Source organism: Dipodomys merriami, unplaced genomic scaffold, assembly GCF_024711535.1.
Source record: "Dipodomys merriami isolate MVZ:Mamm:240054 unplaced genomic scaffold, mDipMer1.0.p SCAF_172, whole genome shotgun sequence".
Taxonomy (NCBI): Eukaryota; Metazoa; Chordata; class Mammalia; order Rodentia; family Heteromyidae; genus Dipodomys; species Dipodomys merriami.
In genome coordinates, this window is record NW_027203071.1 from 1,346,929 (window position 1) to 1,372,000 (window position 25,072).

Here is a 25,072-nt window from a genome sequence, read left to right on the forward strand (position 1 = left end):
GACTGAGTTTGTAAGCAAACACTATGTCCCAGGAACTAAACTAAGTGCAATGGCACATGTGAACTCATCCATTCTTCACAAAATTCTATGGCCTAGGTATTACAGAGCAATACTGCTTAAATAAAAATTTAAAAAAACTAAGGAAACAGAAAGCAATGACAAAGGACAGAGAAGTACATAGGTCACGAAGCAGTTAAGTAAGTGTAGTGGGATCAGGATTTAAGGCCAAGCAATCTAGCCATAAAGGCTGCTATCTTACAGACTGCTGCTATCCAACTCAATGAGGGAAGTAATCAGGGCTGAGATTACAGAAGAGGAACACAGGAAGTGACCGCAGAACACAAACCGGGGAAAAGAATGAGAAAAAAGGGAAAGGAAGGAGAGGAAATGGGGAACATTATAACCGAACAAAGTAACGCCCTGTTGATAAGAAGGTAGAAGTGGAGGAACCCAGCGTAGCAAAGCCCTAGACACCAGGTTGCTAAACCAGCTTTGCTGGAGTCTCAATAGGGTGTGTAAAATGTACAGCCAACAAAACAGGCAAGTTCAAGAGCTCAGACAGGTGATGCATGGTGAGAAAGAGCTCCAGGTGAAGTCTGCTTATGATGAGGAAGGAGGGCCTCAGCAAGTCTACTGCCTCCTGTCAGCCCATGGGAATGGCTAGGATTAAATTCAGTGACCAAGTTCAGAGGTCACATGAACTGGGACTCAAAGGTCCTGTCCTGCTCTGGTTCCTGGCCAGACTTGTGATCTTGGGCTTCTGTTTCTTCATTTATCAAATATTATTAAGAACAATCCTCATAAGGTTATGGGGTGAGATAGGTAACCCACTTGTGTGTAGATCTTCATGCAGAGCCTAGCACATGGATAAACTCATAACTACTATTATTTCTGTCCTTGAATGACTGTAGCCCCCTTCTGTGAGACAATCACATTCTGGGAAAATTCAGAGTTTTCAACTTTGGCACGCTTTGTGGGCATGTGTCCTGTATATGGAGTTCAACTGTACTGATATGCTCTCTTTTGACTAAAGAAGTTGTGATGTCCCTAGAAATGTAGAGCATAGGTAAAAGACAACCACTCAGGGGTTATTTACTGCCAAATATATAACATAAATGTTCTATTTGGGCATCTATAAATAAAGCCAAAGAGAAGCTGCATATTTTTACCCAGCTCTAAAATGTGTTTTAGTATAACTATTGAGATCTGAACATCTGTTAGAAATCCTAAGATCAAGAGTAAGTGTTGAGCCTAACTACAATGAAGCTATTAGTATGGAGTTGGGAGCTATAACTCTTTCCAAACCACATAGTCAGAACGACTTTATTTCTCATATTAAACAAAAGTCAACTGATGAATGAATTTCCTCTGGACTGCTATAAAATAAAAATTCTATTATAACTGAGACTAGAAAATGTGTCCAATAATTGCTAAGCCAAAGAGGGGAACACATTTCCCATTCTAGCATAAAAGAATGTCATTAAATACTAAAAAAGGACATTACAAAACTACCTGGAAAATACAACACAGCATATTGAAGTTTGTTTTAACATACAGTGCTGTAGAAATCTACACAGAAAAATGTGAGAAACTTCAAGCCAATGTGATTAAAAACAATTAGAACAAAGACATCCTGAGTAATAGTTTTGTTATTTCTACTGCTATTTACTCATTTTTTAAAAGTCAGCTATCTGTTTTGATGTATGATATTACAGATGTTCATAGGAGTATAGGACAGAAAGGATAGAACTTTGAAGCTAAATGAAATGAATTTATTGGCACTTTAAAAGAACAGTTTCATGTACCATAGCAAGAGCTCAAGACATGGTAGCTATTTTTACATGAAGAAATCTGTACACTATTTGAATATTCACTCTTGTTGGGGAGGAGTCGCAATTGTGGTTGTAGTTTTTAAGAAAATTATGAAACATTTCAGGGACAATGTTATTCTTGGTCTTTCCTATTATGCAATATCCAGAGAGCTAGTGTTTTTTGGCTGAACCTATCTTTTGGTGAAGCTAAAGGATATCTACCATTTAGTAAAGTCTCAGAGAAAAGGAGCACTAGAATCAACAATTCTAGTAGATATGATTCCTTTACCAGTAAGATGGGAAGATCAAGCTTCACATACATCCATGTAAGTAAAACATATGTAGTGGCAATATTTAAATAATACAGTCTTTGGTACAGAGAAACTGTGATGTCTGAGGATTAGATTTATGACTTTAAGTCTCTAGGTCAGTAGCTAATAGGAAAGATTTTCTTTAAAGTAGCTGAAAGAATTATCTCTCTGATCAATAACTCATGTACAAAGTAGGTGTGGTGAAGGCCTCCTCAAAAAGGGTTTACCCAGAGTGAAATATGCTCTCCTTTTGTTTTCAAAAACTTCCTACTTCCTAAAAGGTTCCTGATTTATTCTGAAATAACCTCGCAATATGACAGTTGTCCTGTTGGGATTTTAATGACATTGATTTAGAACAGAGAGCAATCAAGTCAGGAACTTTCTAAGGAAGAGTTAAGGCATGGGATGAAACACTCCAAAATTTCTGGATTGGTTATCCCCAGAAACTGTTCTCAAGTATCAGGTCAGAAACAGGGTGCACCGACAGAAGTCAGCCAGCACAGGTACAGAGCAGATCTAGGCAAGTAATCAAGAGTTCAGTAAATAGTCGTTTTGGCACCTTTAGCAAGTTCCAAAAAAGCTCTTGAATCAGATCTGTACAGTTTTGCTGTGCACACATTGTTAACCAGGATAGCAACAATGATCCTCAGGATGCAGAGATAATAGCAAATACTCATTGACTCTGTCCGTAGTGCTTGTCAGAATGGTGATGCACTCATAAATGTGTAAGATTAAAAAGTTAAGAGAGAAAGAATGGCTGTGATACAGTTCAGTGCATTCTCAGGGCCTTGGGTTTGATCCCAACTACCACAAAATAAACAAGAATAATATCAATGAAAGGAAAGAGGGATTGAAGAAAGGAAGGCAGGAAAGAATGAACTTGAAGCTCAGGTTTGCCTGAATGTACACAGCCATCACCTAGCAAGGATCCAAACTCAATGATATTTTAACTTCCATGTAGGTGCCCTTAGCTGTGATTTCATATGAGTAATTAGAAAAGAAAACCAGAGTAGTTACCATGAAGAAGATGGCAAGGGACAGCTTCTACCCTCATGAAGCTTCTGGAGTTCAAAGACATATTAAAGCACAGCAAATTTCAGTACCCACAGGTAGAATGATATGAGGTATAGAACTATAGAAGTTCCCAGGTGAACTCAGGTAAGGGAAACAGCAGGGATCTTAGTTGGTGACATTTATAGAGGGCATCAAGTTTTTATAGAAATGCCCAGAGGTCAGCCTTTAACAATAGCAAGATCTCTGAGGTACTTCTTTCTGATCTGTCCTAAGGAGAAAGATCCTCACTGAAGAAAGCAGCCTAAAACACTAACTGCTTCATTGCCAAAATGACTGTCAAAAGACTGAAGTACTTCAAAGCCACTAAAAACAAGTGTGTAAAAATAAAATGCACACAATATAGTTGGACCTCTAATATCTTCATTTTAGTAAAGCCTGTCAGCATGCTTCTGAAGACACCTAATGCCAGAACTATCTGGGTTAGAACTAAATAGCTGGACTAAAACTTCATCTCATCAGTGATGGTTTGGGAGGGGCATTGCAATCCCTTTGAGCCTCTATCCACTTGCCCACAAAGAGAAAGAAAATTTAAATAAAACGAAACTGTTTATTCCAGCATGGATTCAAGACAACCCCTCCTCCCCAGCAAAACAGCTCGAATGCCATCTGCAGCTGCTGAAGTCCATCCAACACCCAAAGTAATTGTTTAAAGATGCAAATGAGATCATGACCTTCTCCTTAAACCCCTCCAATTGCTTTCCATTGCCCCAGAATAAATTCCATATCCATCTCCATTGCTCACAAAGCCCTGCTTGACCTGAATCTAGTCATCTATCTTTTCCTCTCTGTAGTCATCTAGAGCCTTGCATTCGATCCTTGAGTGTATCTGAACCATGCTGCTCTCACTCCTGAAATATCCTGTTCTCATATCATCGCATGTTACAACATGAAGATTTCTCAGTTCAAAATGCACCACCAGTTCAGAAAGTCCATTCTTGACCACCAACTGAAGGGACCATTGCCATCGCTATCGCTATCCTTATTGTCTTACCTTGGAAATCCATGCTTTTTAAATAGATTTTGCCACCATCTGAAGTTCACTTGTCCATTCCCTTGGTTAGTTAATTTTGTCTGTTCATACTAGAATACAAGCTCTGAGAGAGTAAGGACTCCATATTCTGCATATCTCATGCCTGGACCCTGAGCAGCACACTCCACGCCACTGTCATTGAAATACCTCTTCTCTACTAAGTTAAAATTTGACCAAGAATGTGACAAGCTCTGCTCTTCAGGAAGCCATCTTAGTCTGTGTTGCCATGAACTAGAAGACAGGAGAAAACTCAGAAGAAGAAATCCAGATTGAACAAGTTGCTCTGACATTTAGAGTGAGAGAATTAGGCTGAATCATTTCTGTCTATAATCTGAAATTGTATTCAGAACTATATTTGCTTTTGTAACTAGGTCAAGACAAATTTCAGCTGTATAACCTTCAAACAGAATTATAAATGGTCCCACTATGAGTAACCATATATTTACCCAGTTTTTAAAAATTACATATGGATTTCACTACTGTAAGAAGTGATTCATCACATTAGGAAAAGTGCTTAACACCTGGCATCCAGAAATAAAGATAATTGTTTGTAGATATGAGAGAAAGAAAGCATCAGGATGAACAATTGATTCTTAAAAATGATTACAACCTTCAGAATTATCTAACTGAATCTTTCAACTGAAAACAGAGTTTTCAAGATATTAAAGAAAAACAGCCCTGATACTACCTTGTGCATATATAAATATTTACAACTCTGATGTACATGATCAAGTAAGTATGCTCATATCATCTCAAATTTTGAAGAGAGGACAATAAAGAAGCAATGGCATTCAGATGCACAGCAAGTGCAAGTTCCAGCCCACTTATTCAACTCTTCTCATAATCAGTAATGGCACCAGAAGAAGTTAGAATGTTTTTAATTCAACTCAGTTTCTCTTTCTATTACTTGATTTCTCTCCTCAATGTTATATGGCTTGTGCACATTCACCCAATTGGCTGGGCCAGAACTAGAACCCAATAACAAAACGCTGAAATAAGGATACAGGTTGACCCATTGTAGCAATGAGATGTACAAGACACTATGTTGAACTTTACAACTTCGGGGGTGGTGAAAGGGAGGAGTTGGGGAGGTGGGGAGGGAAGGGATGGCAGGGGAAAAACAAAGGAGGGGGGTAGCAATGCTGGATAGGAAATGTACTCTGACCTTACTAATGTATCTATAATCCCTCTGTACAGTATCTTTACAATAAAAATATCGATTTAATAAAAAAGACCCCCTACAACAAATCTTCAAAGAAACAACTGCCCAATAAATAAGTGGGCTAAAGACTTAAAGAGTAACTTCTCTGAAGAAGGATGGCCAATAGACACATGAAGAAATGCTCAACCTCACTAACCATAAAAGAAATGCAAATCAAAACAACATTGAGATACCACCTCACTCCAGTTAGAATGGCTATAATCAAGAACTCTAATAACAACCGATGCTGGAGGGGGTGTGGACAGAAGGAAACCTTACTGCATTGTTGGTGGGAGTGTTACCTTGTTCAACCACTTTGGAAAGTAGTATGGAGGTTCCTCAAAATACTCCACATAGAGCTCCCCTATAACCCAGCAATCCCACCTTTGGGCATTTACCCAAATGTTCACAAACAAGACCACACTAAAGCTACCAGTACGACTATGTTTATTGCAGCCTTATTTACCATATCTAAGATATGGAAACAACCCAGATGCTTCTCAGTAGATGAATGGATCAAGAAAATGTGGTATATATACACAATGGAATTCTATGCCTCCATCAGAAAGAATGACATTGCCCCATTTGTTAGGAAATGGGGAGACTTTGAAAAAATTATATTAAGTAAGCCAGGCCCAAAGAAACATAGGTCCCATGGTTTCCCTTATTTGCAATAACCATTGTATGTCTGAGTCAAGCAGAAAAGGTCAGATAAGTTGATGTTAAGGAAATGAACCCTAAGATATGTATTCAAATGTTTTTTTCTTTCATGAGATTGTTTCTAACACATTTATAAGATTATTTCTTTGTTGCTTTGTATGTCCCACCCCCATGGTATAACCCCTGCTTTCACTGTATTTGATGTTGGTATAATTTGTGGAGGGGAAGGGAAAAAACAAATCATTTAAATAAGGATACAGGTGGACCAATTGCAACAATGAGACATACAAGTCGTCATGTCAAAAATGAACTTTACAACTTTGGTAAGGGAGGGGGAGGAGGGTTGGGTGGGGAGATGATGGGATGGGAAAGGGAAACAAAGGAGGAGGCTACGTGTTTGATAAGAAATGTACTCATTATCTTGCCCATGTAATTGTAACCCCTCTGTACAGTATTTTCACAATTAAAAAAAGAACTATCAGTGCTTTTCCAACATAATTTAATAAACAAGAGCCAATAGTTTATACCTTACCATGTGACAAACTAATGTGAGCATTTCTAGCTCAATGCAGAAATTAAACTCCAGCTAAATTAAACTCCAGTCTAAATATTTAATGACAGAGGAGTAATAAAGTAACTCATCATGGAATAAAACATTATGTAACTAGTAAAAAAATGTCTTTAGAGACTCATGATGATGAAGATAGCTAACATGCGCAGAGTCAACATTCTCTACCTGAATTTTTATATAGATACTCTATGCAGTGTATATATCATAATAAGTGAGAATAATGAGGCATGTTGTATATTGAATTAATTTAATAAATAACTTTTTTAGATAGACATTATATAGAAATGAAAGTGAGGTACTGAGGTGTTAATTAAATTGAATAGATTCCCAGGGGGCAGGGTTAGAGAGGTCAGCATTGGAATCTAGGCAGTTGTTTTCAGAACCCTTGGTCTTAAATTGTCAGCTTTCAGTCAACCCTGAATTGTCTTTAAACCATTGTGTGATCTATTGAGAGTTTCCTTAACTGTAATTTTGTGAAAATAAATCTCACCAAAGGCAAAGTTAAAGTTACTGTGCTTAATTCAAGTGGCAAAGTGAAAATTTTAAATAGTTGAAAGGTAGTATGTTTTTAGTAGGACTTGGTGAAAAAATGGATCAAACATCTGAAGTCCAATATTCAACTCTACGTATCCTGGGACCTCAGTTTTCCCCACAATGATACTCTTGTTAGAATCATTTGTCTGTGAATACCAAGAATCTAGCACACACATTTTTGACTAGAAGGCAATTTGTGGTGCACACCAGTAAACCTAGCATTTGGGAGGCTGAGGCAGGAAGATTGTAGTTCAAGGTCAGTCTGTGCTACCTAGCAAGATCTTGTCTTAAAAAAGAAAAAAGCAATGATACTCACAAGACACTATGTTGGAAATGAACTTTACAACTTTGGGGTGGGGGGAGGGAGAAGTGGGGAGTGAGGGACAGTGGGAGAAAAACGGAGTGGGTAACAATGTTCGATAAGAAATGTACTCATTACCTTACTTAAGTAACTGTAACCCCTCTGTACAGCACCTTTACAACAAAATAAAATATAATTTTAAAAAAGAAAACAAAGAAATGAAAAGCTACCATATTTGAATGTTTGTTCAATAGGGCAGGTAATATGCTGAGTTCAGATGATAGATTATCTCATTTAGTTTTCCACTTATGTGGTCGGTATTCTTTACTGATGTGGTCCTTGAAACTAAAGGAACTTCAAATCATTCCCGAAGTCCCTGTTCCACACACAATAAATCATAGCAGTGGTTCGTGATTGCCTAATAGTGAAATTATTGGGGGCTTCAGTTATCTCTACGAATGTGTTTTCAACATTTCTTTCTCTCTTTTTTTCTTTCTTCTTCTTTTTTTTTTAACAGTGAAATCTGGTCTTAAACAGAAGAAAACAAACAAGAGAGACCAAAAAACACATGTGATATCCTGGATGAACCACACATTACTGGAACCAGAGTGTGGCTTTAGCCTGGGTGATCTTGCACAGCCAATGGGTGTTTGTGAGAACAAAGAGAGCCCAGTCCAGGCTTTGCCTGGCAGTTAGCAACCTTATTTGAATGACCTGTCAGAGTAACATTACTAAGCCTTTGTTACAGACTAAGTACTCTTCTACATGATTTTCATATTAACTCATTTTAGCCTCATGATGACTCATACTAAGTCCCTTGACTATTTCTCCAGGTTCATGATTTCTGCACAATGCTCATTCCGTCACTGGATGTTTACTGTACCCTCACACTTGCCACACATTGGAAATATCATCATAGGTAAGGCACATCCTTAGATGAGGAATAATGCACAATAATGCACAATATAGTGATGCACTTGAGGTTTATTAGCTCTGAACACCTTTCCTCAAGACTGCAACATCAATCCATATCTAAGTTCCCAGCCTACAGAATAGATTTTTGAATTTACCATGTAAGCCAATTTCTGCCAAATCTCCCTTTTCCTTGATATATACCTTCCTTAGTTGAGCTCTGTCTCTGTGGAGAAGTATGAGCAGTGTAGTGCACTCTTTGACTTAATTCTTACAACCTTACATGTTATATTACCCAATAGAAGGAGACTGCTATTCCTTCTGTTTTCCTAATGAGCTTCTCCAGGTCACACACATGAGTTTTAACCTGGGTCAGTGTGAATATAAAGCCTACGCTCTCCATTTGTTTGTTATGTGACCTGTGAGTCCAAGACTCAAAGCTATGAAAGCATCTCACCCAGCTTCCAGGATATGGGGAGCTCTGGCTGAAGAGGTTTGACCTTGAATGATCAGAACTGACTGGTATCATGTGGAGAAGGAAAGGAATGGTGTGTGCAATGGAAATAGAAGGACTACCAGCTTTGTCTGGCTGAGACAGTGAGAAATGGCGAAAGAAGGTCTGTGGGTGAAACCTTGCACAGCACACTTAAGCATTTGGACTGCATCTTACAAGCATGGAGAACCATTAAAGGCAATTGATCTTTGATGGGTATGAGGAAGACATAGTGGAAGGTGAAACAGCAAAGTCTGATTAGATGCATTAACAGGAAAATATGACAATACTGGGGAAATATTGAGGAAGGGTAGTCTACGTGAGGACCCACTAATGTGAGACAGGAAGGAAGGAGCAATCAAGTACAAATCCCATCAAAAATTCAAGTTTGGTTACCTGGTAGAGACAGTTCTTCCACTGAGAGATACAAAGAGGCTAAGAGGAAATTGAAACTATTTCTGTTTCTACCTGTTATCAGGCTTAGAGACTATTTCCTACTATTGTTACTATAGTTGGTGCTGTAAGCCATTTTTCAGGGAATCACTATATTACAGACCACCTGTACTATAGTTTCACTCACTATTTTGCCTTTGGGAAAGTTGCCCATTCTAGGGAAAGCAAAGTGATATCATCTCAGGTGCTAAGTCCAGTCAATTCCCAGAAGTGGCCTGGATAGGATGTTGAAAGAAATACTGAAGCCAATGAGAAAGACAGTGGTGATTGATTAATGCCATCCATAGTCGAGAAAAGAGTAACATATCATATGGACACTGAGAAAAAAAAGGATGATGAGATATGCTAATACATGAACAGTATATGAAGACAAAGGAGAAATCTGCAAGGCCAACCTGCCAAAGACAGTGAACAGTGAAGAGCCAGCAGGGATGTTTAGACTCTGAAATCAATACGTAATGACCAAGACAGGAAGTCTGTGTGATAAAATAGCTACCCTTTGAACTACACTCTTTTAGAAGTTTTCAGATTAATTTTCTTATGGGATTTTCATAACTATGAGGGAGCAAGCTAGCTTTGTTCCTACCTTACAAATGGAGAAGCAGAGGCCAGAGCATTTGCAGAGTTCATTCAAGGTCACACTGCCAGTGAAGAGGTACAGCTCCAAATTCAAGGCCTAGTCCTTCCTATCATACAGTATTGACTCACTGACGGCAGGCCTATGATCCCTGGAAGCATGGGAGAGAGCTATAAATGGTCACATTGTGTATACACTCAGAAGAGCAAGGACCCCGGGGACACATTCATTTGTGTGTCTTTTGGCAGCCACCCAACAAGCCTCAGCACCTTTGAATGTGAGAGACACCATGGGTTCCAAGTTTTTGTCTACTTACATTTTTTGGACCATTACTAAAATAAACCTTGACTTATCCTCTTACAGAGAGGATAAAAACCCTTGGGTACATTGTTTCATTTGGCCTTGGTTTCCTCAACTGTAAAATGAGGTTGGACCAGTTTGGTTAATCTTCAAATGATGGCATACACTATCATGTGTTCATGATAATGACCAGGGCTTTCACAGAATGTCAGTGAACACAGACCGAGCTGTCCTTCTCAGGGAGAAAGGGCTTTTGTTTGTGGTGAGAGCTTGGCTTTTCTGAAACTGTTTTGTAGCATGTAAACTGTGAACGTTTAAAGTCCACTGGATTAGTCTATCACACTGTGACCTTCTCATCACAAAATCCTAGGAAAGCAGTAAGTGCTACCACAAGGTAAGGATGGGAATATGACATTTCCATGCCAAGTGACCTTGTTCCAATTAATGACTAGTCCAAGAGGTCATGACCTGATAATAAAATGAACTTTCTTAGTTATGAAGCATCGCAATAACCAAGCTGGTAATCTTCCTCTTGTTTGTCCGTCAGAGACCCAGACTAAACAGTTTTTGAGAAGGGCAAGGCTTCCCAATTATACCACTATACAGTAAAGAGTACTTGACTAGGATTCATAACTGCTGGTTCTGCCACTTAGTTAATTGGTCTCTTTGAGCAAGTTGCTTAACCTTATTGAGTCCCAGTGTGTAATTGTTTAAATCAAGGAAGAGGATATTTCTTCTTTTCCAGAATACAAGACACAGGAGAATAAAATATGGGCATGATAAATAATGTCATCTACATCTCTGTGCCAGATCCTATCCTTCTGAAGACAGGGGCCACGCTGCTGTTTTCCCCTGCCATTTTCAGTGCTAACACAGTATATGAAACTAAAGAGAAATTTCCAAATGTACCTGTTGAGGGAATGAAGCATTCAACAAATTTTAAGCATCTTGATAGCAAAGCTCTACTCGCATATAGCATTTTCCTGCTGAGAGTATTTGTTTAGAATATGTAATGCACATAGCACTGTGAAATATTTAATAGGTAACGAAAGTATAGTCCTGATGCGTAATAGAAGCACAATGGAATAATAAAAATGTAGGTTTTGGGGATATAGACAAAATTGTCAGAATTAATGCCTAGTTCTATTGTGCATTCTGAAATGCCCCTTATTGTAGGGGTAACATCTCTTCCGCAGAAATCTTCAACTTTAGACTTGTAGTTGAGCTTTCAGTCCTAACAATAGGTTTAGAATTGTGAGCTTAGGTAGAGACATGACATGCTTTCTTTTTACTTAAATGTGTGGGGGGAATTAAGTCCAAGAGGCACAGTCCTGGGGCATTCAAAGAGCCAGTATATCTCAGTTTTCTGAATGCCCAACCGTCATTTGATACATAGATCACATAGGATAATGCTGACAGACTTCTACAAAGCTAGATTTATGCTTATATTACTTCTCTGAATTCCTCTCCTGATCACTCTCCCATTCTCTGATCCAAACACTTCCCTGGACTTCCCTGTTATGTTTTCCCAGGACCCCAGCCATTCCCATTCTGGGCCTTGGCAGTTGCTCTTTCTCCTGCTGCTAGGATTCTTCCTCTAAAAAAATTAGATGGCTGTTCACTTCCCCTCCCACTCAAGTCTATTTCCAAATGTCTCCTCTTTTCCCACCTTCATTCTGTTTACAACTATAAACCCATCAACCCCATTCTAATCTCTGTAGAACTTACCTTCATGTAATATACTCTATATTTTATGTTTGTTAATTACCTCTCTCTCCTACACAAACATGAATCAGGCAGAAAGTTCAACATAAGCAACATGTAAAGAATCCAAATCATTCAGCAGTATCAGAAACTCTTTGAGGTAGAAGTTGTTGGAGGTAGCACAGATCAATCATCTCATTCTGTTTGTAAGGGAAACCCAGCTCTGCCACGTAAAGTAAATTCCTTCAAGGTACACAGCCATACAATCCCTTACACTCAAACTCAAGTCTGATTTTGGGTCTGTGTCTTTTCTGCTCAGACTGTAGAAATTCAATAAACACACTGAACTCCTAAGATCAACAAATTCTCCAATCAGAAACCATTTGGCATCTGAAAAAACTCATATACCACAACAATGACATTGTACCACCTCACATCATCAATGTTCATTTACTTATTTTACTTATTTTTAAAAAGAAACTCTCCCACATTTGAACTCAAACTTTCTAACTCTCAAAGCCACTACAGGCTTAGTCATAAAGCAGAGATAAGAAAAATAAAACAGGAAGGGAAATCTGAGGTGGAATAATGGGAAAGAAAGAAAAAAAAATATAAGGAAGGCAAAGAGAAACAGAAAAGAAAAAGCATACAGTATATTGTCAAAATGAACTTAGAATTTCTTTGAAAAGCTGAGTTACAATGAGTCTTCTTCTATCTTGAAACCATTACCTTGGAGATAATCACCAAGATAATTCAAGCTGAAGTATATATTATCAAATGTACTCAACCTTTTGCTTGTCAAAATGTACTATAACCAACAATTTAAGATTTCATAATATACTTTATTTCCTAATTGTGTGGTGTTTGAAAGTTTTGTTTTCCCAGTGAGAATATAAATTTGAACACATTTTTATATCCACTATAATGCCAAAAATAATACTCAACAGTGTATAGTGGGTTGTCATCTGAGTCCTTTATATCTGGTTCTGTACGCTTTTTCTATAAATGAATACCCTAGGACAGATTCCAGCTTTTTTAGAGCTTACCTTCCATGTAAGAGATTCAGCCAATTTGTGTTTAAACAACTACAAGCCATCAATACAGCTTTGAGGACTCAGTGGTCCACAGGAGGCTTGGATGAGAAGAGTGATAAGAAAGGCCTTTTCAGCAGGTTTAGCCTTTCTGGGACCACAAGAGAATGGGTAACTCCAGGAGCTGGGGGAAGAGGGTCTTAAGCAAAGCAAGGAAGGGAGGAAAGAGACTATTCTAAATGCTAGGAGACAAGCAGTATGGTGATCAGTGAAGTATTAGGTGGGATTATGAAGGTAGCAGGCCAGAGTATTGCAGCCTTCTTAGGCTATGGATTTTCAAAGAAATGGGATGGTATTGATGTTTTCAAACAAGGAAATAACATGATATATATAGTGTATAAGCCTATTTGCTGGATATGTTTATAATATCCTATAGATGTATTCTAGTGGCATGCAAATTCCAAGAATGAAGATCCTTCCTGTTCTGAGTCTAAAAGTTCCCATATAGCACCCCTTATGGTAATAAACCATTTTACACTCACAAGGGATATTCGGGAGCCAGTGTACAAGTGGATTAGACATAATGTTTTGTCATACCCATTTTCTCCTTAGGAGATCCTACCTTTACTCCCCATTCCCTCTGTAACGTGTGTGTGTGTGTGTGTGTGTGTGTGTGTGTGTGTGTGTGCGCTTGCTCCCCATTCCCTCTGTAACGTGTGTGTGTGTGTGTGTGTGTGTGTGTGTGTGTGTGTGTGTGTGTGTGTGCTTGTCCTGTGTCTTAAACTCAGGGCCTGGGCATAGTTCCTGAGCTGAGCTTTTATGCTTAAGGCTAACACTCTTATCACTTGAGACAGTTCCATCTTTTTTTTTTTTTTTTGAGTGGGGGCAGAGGTGTTTAATTGGAGATAAGTGTCTCTTGGACTTTGCTGCCTAGGCAGTCTTTTGAAGTGTGATCCTCAGACCTCAGCTTCCTAAGTAGCTAGGATTACAAACATTAGCCACTGATTTGTAGCCTCCTCATTGTTCAACTAATTTCTTTTCTGGGAATTTTTAATAAAAGAGGCAGTTTATTAGCCCTTTCCTTCCTTTGACTCATTTACAAATATTTCAGTAAATTGTCTTTCCTCTTTTTTGCATCTATGAGTTTATATAATGATCTCAAATTTTTATGGTGTTTTGTATGATAAAATTGATTCAAGAAGTGGTAAACTGCAAGAATTAAAGTAAAATTGAACATAATTTTAAAATGAATGTTTTAATCCCTAAAGCTTTTGAAAATATAAAAAGATTTCTCTAGATATATCTTCAAAATTTCTCTTCCAGCTTTTTAATTGTCCTCTAATTAAATCCCTTTTTGTTAATAATTAACTTAGATTAGCCATGTGGGAAGACTAATAACAATATTAAACAGCAACATTTAAAATGAAAAATGAATGTAATGTTATTATTCTCTTCCAGCTAATTACTCTGGTAAGCATAATATTATTTACATATTCATGGAGAACACTAGCATTACAGCCTGATATTAGGTAAATAGCCTTTGATGGACTAGGATGAGACTCTAACCAGCATTTATATCATCATTTCTATAAGAAATCATCATTTCTATAAGAAAGCATGTTCCAAGGAACTATATTGCTAACAGACTTTCAGAAACAGGAAATGAGTTGACAATTATTGTGGCTTGTTTATTTGAAATATGATTAGTATATGTGTGAAGTCTAAGAGAAGGAATTGTCCTGAATCTTCTAGAATATTGTATCTAAATTAGCTTTTGTTTTCCCAGTGGGGTTTGGACACTTGCGAGACAGGTGCTCTACCACTTGAGCCAAGCACCAACTCTCTGTTAGATTTTTTAAAATTTTTTTCAAAGACTATTCTTTTGAGAAATTTAAGGTTGACCTTGAGATTGGGAACTTACATATCTAAAGACTCTCCATCTGACAAGACTCTAGGAAGGAAAGAAATTATACAGATATATATTAGACTCTAATATCCACATTTAGATTTTCTAAAGTAATTCCATTATTTAAATGGAAAAAATTGTTAGAGTTAGAAGAATTGCATTTAAAACCTCTTAGCTAACTTCTATAACTTACAAATGCTTTGTTCTTTTTGATCATTTTAAAGTATTTTCCAAATATCTAAACGTTATTATTTTTTATTGCAGCAATAGTAGTGTGGTTAATCTTGAGTTGTACAAAATGATTTAAGTGATTCTAGACATAAAAGGTATTACTAAGGAATTAAAAGTAGGTTTTGTGAGCTCTCATATTTAACATAGAGAGGAATGGAATGTGCAATTGAAGGAATGATGGCCCATTTCCAATCTGGTTAACACATTCACCTTGATACAAAGTTAAAGTTCTTGGAGGGTCAATAATATGAGGCTTGTTAAACAGATCTGAGTTCAAAATTTCCATTCCACCATTTTTGTATTGTTTCAATTTTTGTATTATTTTCAAAGTTTAAAATTTAGGGGAAAAAGTGTTCTAAAGCTACTCCACACAAAGTATACTTACTTGTAGTTTATTGTGAATAATAAGTATAATTCGTAAATAAAGTCTTTCAGCATGCTGTGTGTGTGTGTGTGTGTGTGTGTGTGTGTGTGCATGGTATCTCTACAGAATTAAACTCAGTGCTTGGTTGCTGTTCTGGAAGTCTAAGGGAAGTCGGCTAACACTTGAGCCACAGCTCTACTTCTGACTCTTTGGTGTTAATTGGAGATAAGAATCTCACAGACTTTCCTGCCCTGGATGGCTTTGAACCATAATTCTCAAATCTCAGTCTCCTAAGTAGCTAGGATTACTGGCATAAGCCACCAGCATGTGGGGTCAACAAGTTTTTTAACTTTAAAAATTGTAATATGGAATGAAACCTTTGCCACCTAGAGATTGCTTTTCTGATAAAGTATCCAGGAGTCTAAATATAGAGCTAAAAACACAAAGTGCCTTTAGTCAGTTTTACAGAGACAAGGAAAGTTACTGTCAGGTATGTACACACACACACACACACACACACACACACACACACACACACACACACAGAGTATCCTAAGAAATCCCAGCTTAGTTATATTAGCATACCATTTGTAAAAATTCCATTTTCAAGCCTTAATAATGATACAGCCAATCTACGTAGCCCTTAACAAATACTTTTGCTTACTTATTGTGTTTGCCTTCATAGTCACACTATATAAGATCCTCCTCATTTGGCCTAATAGAACTACAGAGCCACAGACTACTGGTGATCTGCTTAAAGTCCCTGCACAATGATTAAGCTCCCTTTATAGCATTAGGATCACTAGGTGGATAGTAATAACCCTTCTCTAAGACTTGGATTCTAATAGGCATTGAATGAATGGAGCCAATATTCTTCCCCATGCAAAGGAGGCCATGGCACTAAAATGTAAGCCCCTGTGCTGAATATTTGTTTACTTTGTGTCACATCAAGTAGAGAAGAGTTGCTAAAAAAGTTGCCATAGCCCTGCTTTTCTTGAGCAGCAGATTGAAATATTCCAGTAGTCAAATGCAAATGTACCATCTTTCTCTCTGTAGAAATGTGCTTGTATATATGACTACATGGGGGGGGGGGTGAGATGTACTAGCTGAGATCAGACATTGTTTTCACTGTCTAGATATTTAGTGGCATCACAGCCTCCTGATAGTTCAGCAAAGGGCTACCACGATAGCATTTTTAAGGAACTTTGGAGATTCCTTATCTTTCCAAGGCTACTGTGATAGTTGTAATAGCTTGTATCTCTCTATAGATGCATTAAGCATAAAATATGACTGCTGTATCCAATCTTCAGGGTGAGAGAAATTCACTAGTGAAATTGAGAAGTACAAAAACAGAAACATGTATGTATATTACTAAACAGGCTGGCCACTTATCTGGAAGTCCATTGACAGGCAAACTGATTTCTGATTAAGGTTCCTGCTTACTTTTCCAAGGTCACTGAACCATTAAGGTTATAAGGCTTGAAAGCATTTAAAGAGGAACTATCAATAGAAATAAATGTATTAGCATCACTTGGGTTTTCTAATCAGTGGGCATACTTGTCCATATTGTAAAAAGAAAAAGGAGGGGTCTCATAAAAGTCAATTCTAGTACAGTGTCACCTCTAATTCCTACCAGTGCTAAGATAACATCCTTCACTAGATAAATTTGGCAGACCTAGAAGCAGTGCTAATTCAGCCCCAATAGGAGTCTTTGTTACAGCTCCTATTTCAGTTTAAGCAGCTCAGATAAGCTTATCACAGGTTTTGAACTGACATCCTCGAATGGCACAATAGACTATATTACCAGAAGAATCAAAAATGAGCACCAATAAATGTTACTACTTTCAGAGAGGATACTATGGTTTTCAAGTCAAGAAGTAAATGAACGATTATCAATTTCTCCATGTAAAACTGGAATCTAATCAGAATGCATACAGATTCATTTTCCAAAAATGCTACATGAAATTGAGCTTGAGAAATACAGTATTTCTTTCTCAAGAGGATAACTCATAATTTAAAAATATATAAGTAATACTCTATTTGTCTTGGCTTGTTATCCAAACATTAAAGTCATTTGGAATTAACAGAAATGATTAAATCTTACATTACCAACCTCAATTTATTTAGGCCTGTACTTAAAGAACTAGCTGGAGATCCCTTTGCGAACATAACCAGGCTCCATAACAAACTGATATCCAACCTCTTTCTTTTAAGGCTATTTCCCCAAATCTGTGGGTTTCACTTCCCCAAATCACATTAACAACGTTTGACCTGGAGACAGAAAGAGGAAAAATATTTCATTTCTGCCAAATAAGTACTAGGTTGCTTCCTCTTCTTCTTCTTCTTCTTCTTCTTCTTCTTCTTCTTCTTCTTCTTCTTCTTCTTCTTCTTCTTCTTCTTCTTCTTCTTCTTCTTCTTCTTCCTCTTCTTCCTCTTCTTCCTCTTCTTCCTCTTCTTCTTCTTCTTCTTCCCTCCTCTCATTTGATTTCTGTAAATTTCTATGGAATGTTGAAAATCAGAAGGACAAACCTTGTTCTAAAAGGTGGCCTCTCTGCTATTTTCAAGCCTGACTTGAGAACCATTAGGCACTTGATTTTGCATTGTAAAAATCTAAGCTGGGGACAAAATTTCTGCCTGTCATCTTAGGAAAGGCCAGGAGTTGTGCACCATCCTGTAGTGTGAAAACAAAAACCAAAGCCAGCACCGACCTGCCTGCTTCTTCCCGGATCAGCTTGCTGCTCCCTCCCCCCCCCCAAGGCAATCTTGAATGTCAATATCTTAGGGTAGGAAGGGTAATTTAGTAGAATAATATATAGTCTAAACAGCATCTCCCCAGGGAAGGTTCCTCCTTACACTTAAAACTGAATACAAAAAGATAACCGGCAAGTAGCCATTTGATGCTGGGCTAAGAACCGTTGTATGGGGGTGAGGGGAGGATAGCATTTAAGCACAAAATTCTCTTTAACCTGACAAGGACCTGTCAAGAGAGGTCCAGATATTGCCCTTATATTGCTCATTGAATTGCAATGTTAGCCATAAAACTATACTTTATGAACCAAATTCGATGCATTCCCCTTGCTCTACTAATAGCATACCAACGGCCGAGAGAAACATATCTTACAAGAATTAAAAAAAAATAATTGATCCCATCCATTCAAATTGACAATATGCATAACTCTGTGACCTCTCCTAGTCCATTTCAGAAAACAAGTTTCCATTGTAAATGTTTAATCAGGGTAGTTCCAGGCACCCAGCACAGAAAACCTTGTCTTCTCGCCCAACTTATTTGCTCAGCAAGCTTTCCCCTAGCTAGGTCTCAGTTTCCTGCAAACACTTTTGGCTTTTCTCTCTCCAAGGAGCTAGGAGCTCTGTAGGTTCTGAGCTGGGCAACAGCCCTGGGGTTCGATTGCCTTGGCCTGAGCCCTGGTCTGCTGCATACGAACTGCAGTATATCTCAGCTGGCAAAACCCTGGGCAGCCAGGTTCTAGAATGGGCTGCCACGCATTCTTCCAGGCTGGTCTGCCCAAATCTTGCCTGAAGCCACACAAGCATGGCAGAAAGCATCCTACCTTCCATCATGGTGGCAGAATTGCATTCCTTAATTTCCAAGGAGTCTGGAGGAAAAAAAAATAAAAAAGAAAACCACAGGAGGAAACGCTTCCAGGTCCCAGAGACGTCTTGGTGTTCCCCCAGGCCGCTGCCGAGACCTCGGCTCTGTCCGCTGCCCGAGGTAAAGGGAGACACACAAGTTGTTACCCGGAAAGACAGGCCATGGATGCTGCTGCTGGCGCGGCTTCACCTCCGGGCTCCCAGGAAAGATGCTGAGAGAGAAAGGCGAGCGCAGCGAGCCGGCCGCGCTGCGCCGCCTGCGCCGCCTCCGCCAATCCCTTCAGCCCTGGACCGCGTCACATGGTAGCCAGCCTGCATCTCCTGACACAATACCCCCCGAGAGCGCACACAACCTATTTCCCGTCCCCATTCCCCTCCACCCCGCACCGCGGCCGCCTGTCACCCAAGACACAGCCCCTTCCCCACCTGGTGACGCACTTCCCCCGCCCTCCGCCCCGCGCGGCGCTGCGCCTGCGGCCGGGCGCCCCGCCGGAACGGGCTGGGCGCCGCCGCCACCTCCACCCGGGCGCTCGGGCCTGAAAGCTGCACCTCGCAGTGCCTTCGCCGTGGAGGGGAACGTCTCTTTATGTATTCATTTTAGAGGTACCCCCGCCCCCCAAAAGACTTCTTAATAATCCTGCGCAGCCCAAATTCTTGGCCACAGAACCTGACGTCCCCATTCCAATCTCCCTGTGCCCTGAAGGAATTCCAAATGTCAGCGCACATCTGGGTCTCTCTCTCTCTCTCTCTCTCTCTCTCTCTCTCTCTCTCTCTCTCTCTCTCTCTCTCTCTCTCTCTCTCTCTCTCTCTCTCTCTCCATCTCATTCAGGAGGGAGGAAAACAATCAATCTGCTGACGTCACATCATAAACAATTATCCCCAAAAGGATGATGCAGATTTTTACCCCAGCTGCCTTCCAGAGAGCCAGGGAATTAATTGCGCATGCCATGCCATGCCGAAGGGCTGGGAACTGTCATTAAAACAAAGAAACAAAAGAACCCACCCGAGTGGGGCTGTGGAATCAAACTCGCAACGCTTGAGATCATTTCTGGGGCAAGAGGCGGGGAGACAGGGGTGAAAGCAGAGAGAGGAGGTCTTAGTAGCCCGACCCAAGACCTCTGTGCACGCCGCTTTCCCTCCACTCCAGCCCGTCAGGATGCAGACTAGACCCTGCTAGGCGCCTCTCTGCCACCCGGTTCGAGTCCCAAGGCCACCACCGCAAGCGAGCGCGCACCTGGGAGCCGCCTCACCGCCCCAGGTGCGGAGGGAGCCCTCCTCCAAACCGAGAGGTTGCGGCGGCCAATACCTTCTCTGTAGGAAACAGATAGGTGTTCTTCTAAGTGTCATGCTTTTCCAGGCTCACTGCCTGCCTCCAGAGACCCCGGCCAGCACATTCTTTCACCCGAAGGCAATCCGCGGTGGGGGAGGCGCAATTGTACCCGACCTTAGCTGGAGGGGTGGGCAGAGTCCAGGGCTCAGCTCCTGCGTTCTAGGAGCCTGCCTCAGTGGGAAGGCTTCAAGCACCAGTCCTGGTTAGGTTGAGATCTGTCACCAGACAGCCTCTCTGGAGGGTTCCAGAGACCCAGGGATCCTTTCAGAGGGCCCCCCTGACCGCTGCTTCCAAGATTCAGGGAGTTAAAAAAGTTTGGGTGTCCATGAGTGGGAAGGGAGGAAAAAGGAGGTTGGGGGGAGGAGGGGGCGGGAGACACGGGGCTAGTGAACCCAATCCCCAAGAGAAATAGACGTTTCTTCTTCCATAATAGCCAAATGAGACACCGCAGAGGAACTGAGAACAAGAAATGAAAATGTACTCAAAGTACTTTAATTAGGATGTAGTCTCCAGTACTATTATTGAGTCTCCAATACTATTATTGATTATAAGGTGTGTGTGTGTGTGTGTGTGTGTGTGTGTGTGTGTGTTGCTTGAACCCAAGGCCTAGCACATACTAGACAAAGCATTCTATACCACTTGAGCCTAGCCTGAGCCCTTTGATTTTTTTATTTTTTGATATAGAGTCTTGCTCACTTTGCCTAGGAATCCTTGAACTTAGAATCCTTCTGTCTCTGTCTCCTGCCTCCTCCTCCCTGCTAGCTGGGACTACAGGACTGCAACTCCCACACCTGACTATGCATGTACTTCTAATATTGCTTAACCTTGCTCTCCCAGAGCAAATATCCTGGTGACTGAGAAATACTAAAGAAAATATGATTAAAGAAAATATGATTAAAGTGTTTTAATCGAAATAAAACTTTAAAAACTCAGTTCCTTAGCAACACCAAGGTACTAAAAACTCACTGTTCTCTTTAAGGACATGCAATTCAGTGGCCTCTACATTTCAAAATGAAAATCTTCTGAAAGATACTTTCGAGTTTTTGCTTTTATCAATAAGGCAGTTGGATTTTAAAAAAAGAAAAAAAAAGCACTGAATTCCAAAGTAAAACCTGTCTTAGGTACAATTTACCCTATTCTGAAAACTGTAGTCAAATTACTGTAGAAGGCTTGATGAGTATGTATAGTTAGAAAATTCCTTTTGTAATGGTTAGGAACATGGCTAGAAATTAATGTCAAACAGAGTGTAATACCAAAGTCTGTGAACCTACCAAGTTATAGATCTCCATGTCTCATGGTTTCCTTATCCACAAAACAGAAACAATAACAAGTCTATAGGATTACAAGTAATAATAAGAACCAGGCTGCATTAATAGTTTACAACATGCCAAGCAGTGTTCTAAACTCTCTGCCAATCCTTTACTTAGCATTGTGTCTGGAGCAATATAAGTGCCCATGCTAAATTTTCCAGATCTGGTATTATTACCACAGAAGAGCTGGCAGATGTGCCAAAGAGCTTTGCAGCCAGCTAGGAGTTGAGTTGTGTCACATGCATAGAGAACAACACAGCAAAAGACCAGGTGACTCATCTAGAATAGCAGATAGGAGACTTCTGTGAGGCTGCTGAGCAGAGAAGAATGATTAGAACCACGGGAGATTAATGAGGGAATATCTTAGGGAGAAAAAAATATACATAAAAATATTTAGCTAATAATTGGAATGAGCATGGAGTGGCAGTTTAAAGAAGATAAGGAGTTCTAATGAGAAATAAGGTTCATATAAAATCAGGACATGAAGGGAAGGAAGAAGGTAGAGAGGAGGAGAGGACACTGTTAGAGATAAAAGGGAGGAACAAGCACAAGTCTGGCTGCCTGCCTCCCCACCTCAGTGTAGATTCTATAGTACGCTTGAACAAACCTCTCAGATTGAGTGCAGAATCACACCAGCTTTATTTCTGACTTGTTGAAAGGCTAGCTAGACGAAAAGTCCATTCAAAGATTCTCTTCGGGTTGGCAAGAATGTACACTAATACAACCACTCTGGACAGCAAGTTGGAGTTTTCTAAGAAAAAAACAAAACAAAAAAAACTAAACATAGACCTTTCTCTATGACCCAGATAGGCTGAGCATCTACCCAGAGCATCAGAAGCCAGGTACCATAAAGACACTTGCACATCTATGTTCATTGCTGCACTATTAATAATAGCCAGTTCTCTTGGGGGAAGAATGATGGAAAGATGACTCTGATCCAGAAGTCCTAGACACTTCAATGGACATGTTAAGTTGTAACCCTTTTGAACAATCTTTTGAAGCTCAGAAAACAAATCAAAATAACAACAAAATGAAAATATTTTTGAAAAGTTTTAATGGACATAGCATACTTGTACATATTTATTGATCTCAATGTGATATTTTAATACATATATGTGTATTATAATGCACATACATAATTACATATATATGTATATGAATGCATACATATATGTATGTAGATATATGTATATGTGTATTCATATACATACATATATATGTATATATGTGAGCATAGACATCTTCTCAGCATATTGATTACCTTTCCATTAGATATATGTTAAGTAACAGAACTCCCTGAGTATGTGGTAGTTCTGTGCTTGATTTTCTGAGGAAGCCTCCTGTTGTTTTCATGTCTGAACTAATTCCTTTCTTACTAACCCTATATGAGAATTTCTGCAGTCATTATTTTTTTCATAATAAAACCAATTCTAATAAGAGTGAGATAGTATCTCCATGTGATTTTGATTTTCATTTCTCTGATAATTAGTAACAGTGAATGCTCATTAATATACTTGCTGTTTGTATATATTCATTTGAGAAATATCTTCAGCTATTTGGACAATACTCATATATAGTAGAAACAAAGTGTATAGGTATGATTGTCAGAGAAGGGCCAAGAAAAGAAAGTATTGTGGAGGGTAGTTGGCAAGGCCCAAGGTTAATTAAATTTTACTGCAACTTTATCAGCAATTTGTGTCATGCCCTGTAAAAACGAAATGATGCTATAATTGATTTTAAGAATATGCAATGAAGAAAGTTCTGCATTTTATTAAATATGATCTAAGTATATTGACATAATAGATTAAGTGTCTTAATTTTGTTTTCTTTTAGGTCTGGTAGGAAAAATGGTTTTGCTTAACAATGAAGGAAGAGCAATAAATCATGGCCCAAATTTATCACTTCATAATTTGCTTGCCACCATATGCAGAGAGCATTTCTCACTCTGAAATAATAGAATACATCTTAATAAGTCTGAAATGGAAATCAAAAGATCTTGGAAAAGATAGGGAAGATTTCAGACTTATATCAGAGTACCAAGATTGCCCAGGAGCTGAGTCCAGGATGGTGAAGGTAGTAAGCACAGAGTATACCAGGAGTTAGCACTTGTCTTTGGCTGAAGACCAAAATTCAACTTCTGAAAGTCATTAAACATTCAAAATTCCTTCCTGAAATAACATTTTTATGCCCATGATGCTCTGTTATAAATGTGTTTTGGAATCAAAACCTATTATGTTTTGTAAAAACTGAATTTCTTTACTACTTCCCAATTTTGGTGTCTGGTGAGAAAATCTGTTTATATTTTAGCAAGAGAAAGAATATAATGAGAACTGAGACATAAAGTAAAAAAAAAGATTAACATAAGGGGAAGTTTTAATAATCTGTGCATATGTATATACACACCTGTACAACTTCAAGGTAGTGCTCTTGCCATTACATTTGACTCTGTACATTTCCTATTTCCATAGTGGAAATTTAGTGTATGTAAGAGGGAAAATATTGTCCAAACCCTGGGAATCAGCAAATGGTTCCACTTGAGGATTTAGAGTTCCATAAGGTGACATAGGTGAAAGGTACATATATCATGTATGTGGTATATATGGTATATAACTACCCAAATATACTCTTAGGTAACTTCAACTTTAATTAACATGGGCAAAAAGAATGGCTTATTAGGCTAACGTAGCTCACATAATCATAGAAAGAACAGGCTATGTGAGAGAAAGTAAGAAGCCAAGATACTGTAGAATACTGTAGCCAGAACCAAGTACTTAGAGCTTTCTCCATTTTTTCCAGCTTATCAGCTCCTTTTCTCTTACTAGCTTTTCTCTCTATGTGTAAGGACCTGGTCATTAGCATCCTCCAAGTTCAGATCTTCACAACTTCACTATTTAAGAGGTCCTTCAACAAATTTCCAGCAAAGGACTCTATTTGATCAACTTAGATCATTAATCACTCATCGAACCAATCCATATTGGTGAGGTCTCATGAATTTATTTAAACCCAAACCTACACCATACCAGAGTAATAGTGCTGAGATCTCATAAATTTATTTAAGCCAAAACTTATATTAAACTTATTAATATGTCCACTATTGTCATTAAACACAGTAAGGGAGAAAGACAGGTTTCCATAACAAACAACCCTTACCATTATAAACTAATCTGATTGGATGATAGACAAGAAGTTGTCATGGGAAGAAAGTGTTCACCAGAATAGTATGGAGAAGGAAACTATGAAACAAAAACTATGTACCACATAGACATTCCTAGGGTACCTAAAATAAAGCTAACCAAAGAACTCAGAGTCACAGAAGCACTTAGAATGTCACATAAAGTCCATGCAATTGACTTGAAAGA

General features: G+C 39.0%; 1 protein-coding gene across 21 annotated transcripts in view; it reads right to left on the reverse strand.

Moving 5' to 3' along the window:
• Sgip1 (SH3GL interacting endocytic adaptor 1) overlaps positions 1 to 19,435 on the reverse strand; it is a 195,784-nt gene extending 176,349 nt beyond the window's left edge. For all 21 annotated transcript variants that reach the window (XM_070025799.1, XM_070025798.1, XM_070025797.1 and 18 more), the window contains exon 1: positions 19,034 to 19,435. In XM_070025799.1, coding sequence (XP_069881900.1) covers positions 19,034 to 19,043 — 10 coding nt within the window. In that variant the 5' untranslated portion in view covers positions 19,044 to 19,435. The remainder of the gene's footprint in view (positions 1 to 19,033) is intronic.
• Positions 19,436 to 25,072: the final 5,637 nt, after the last annotated feature.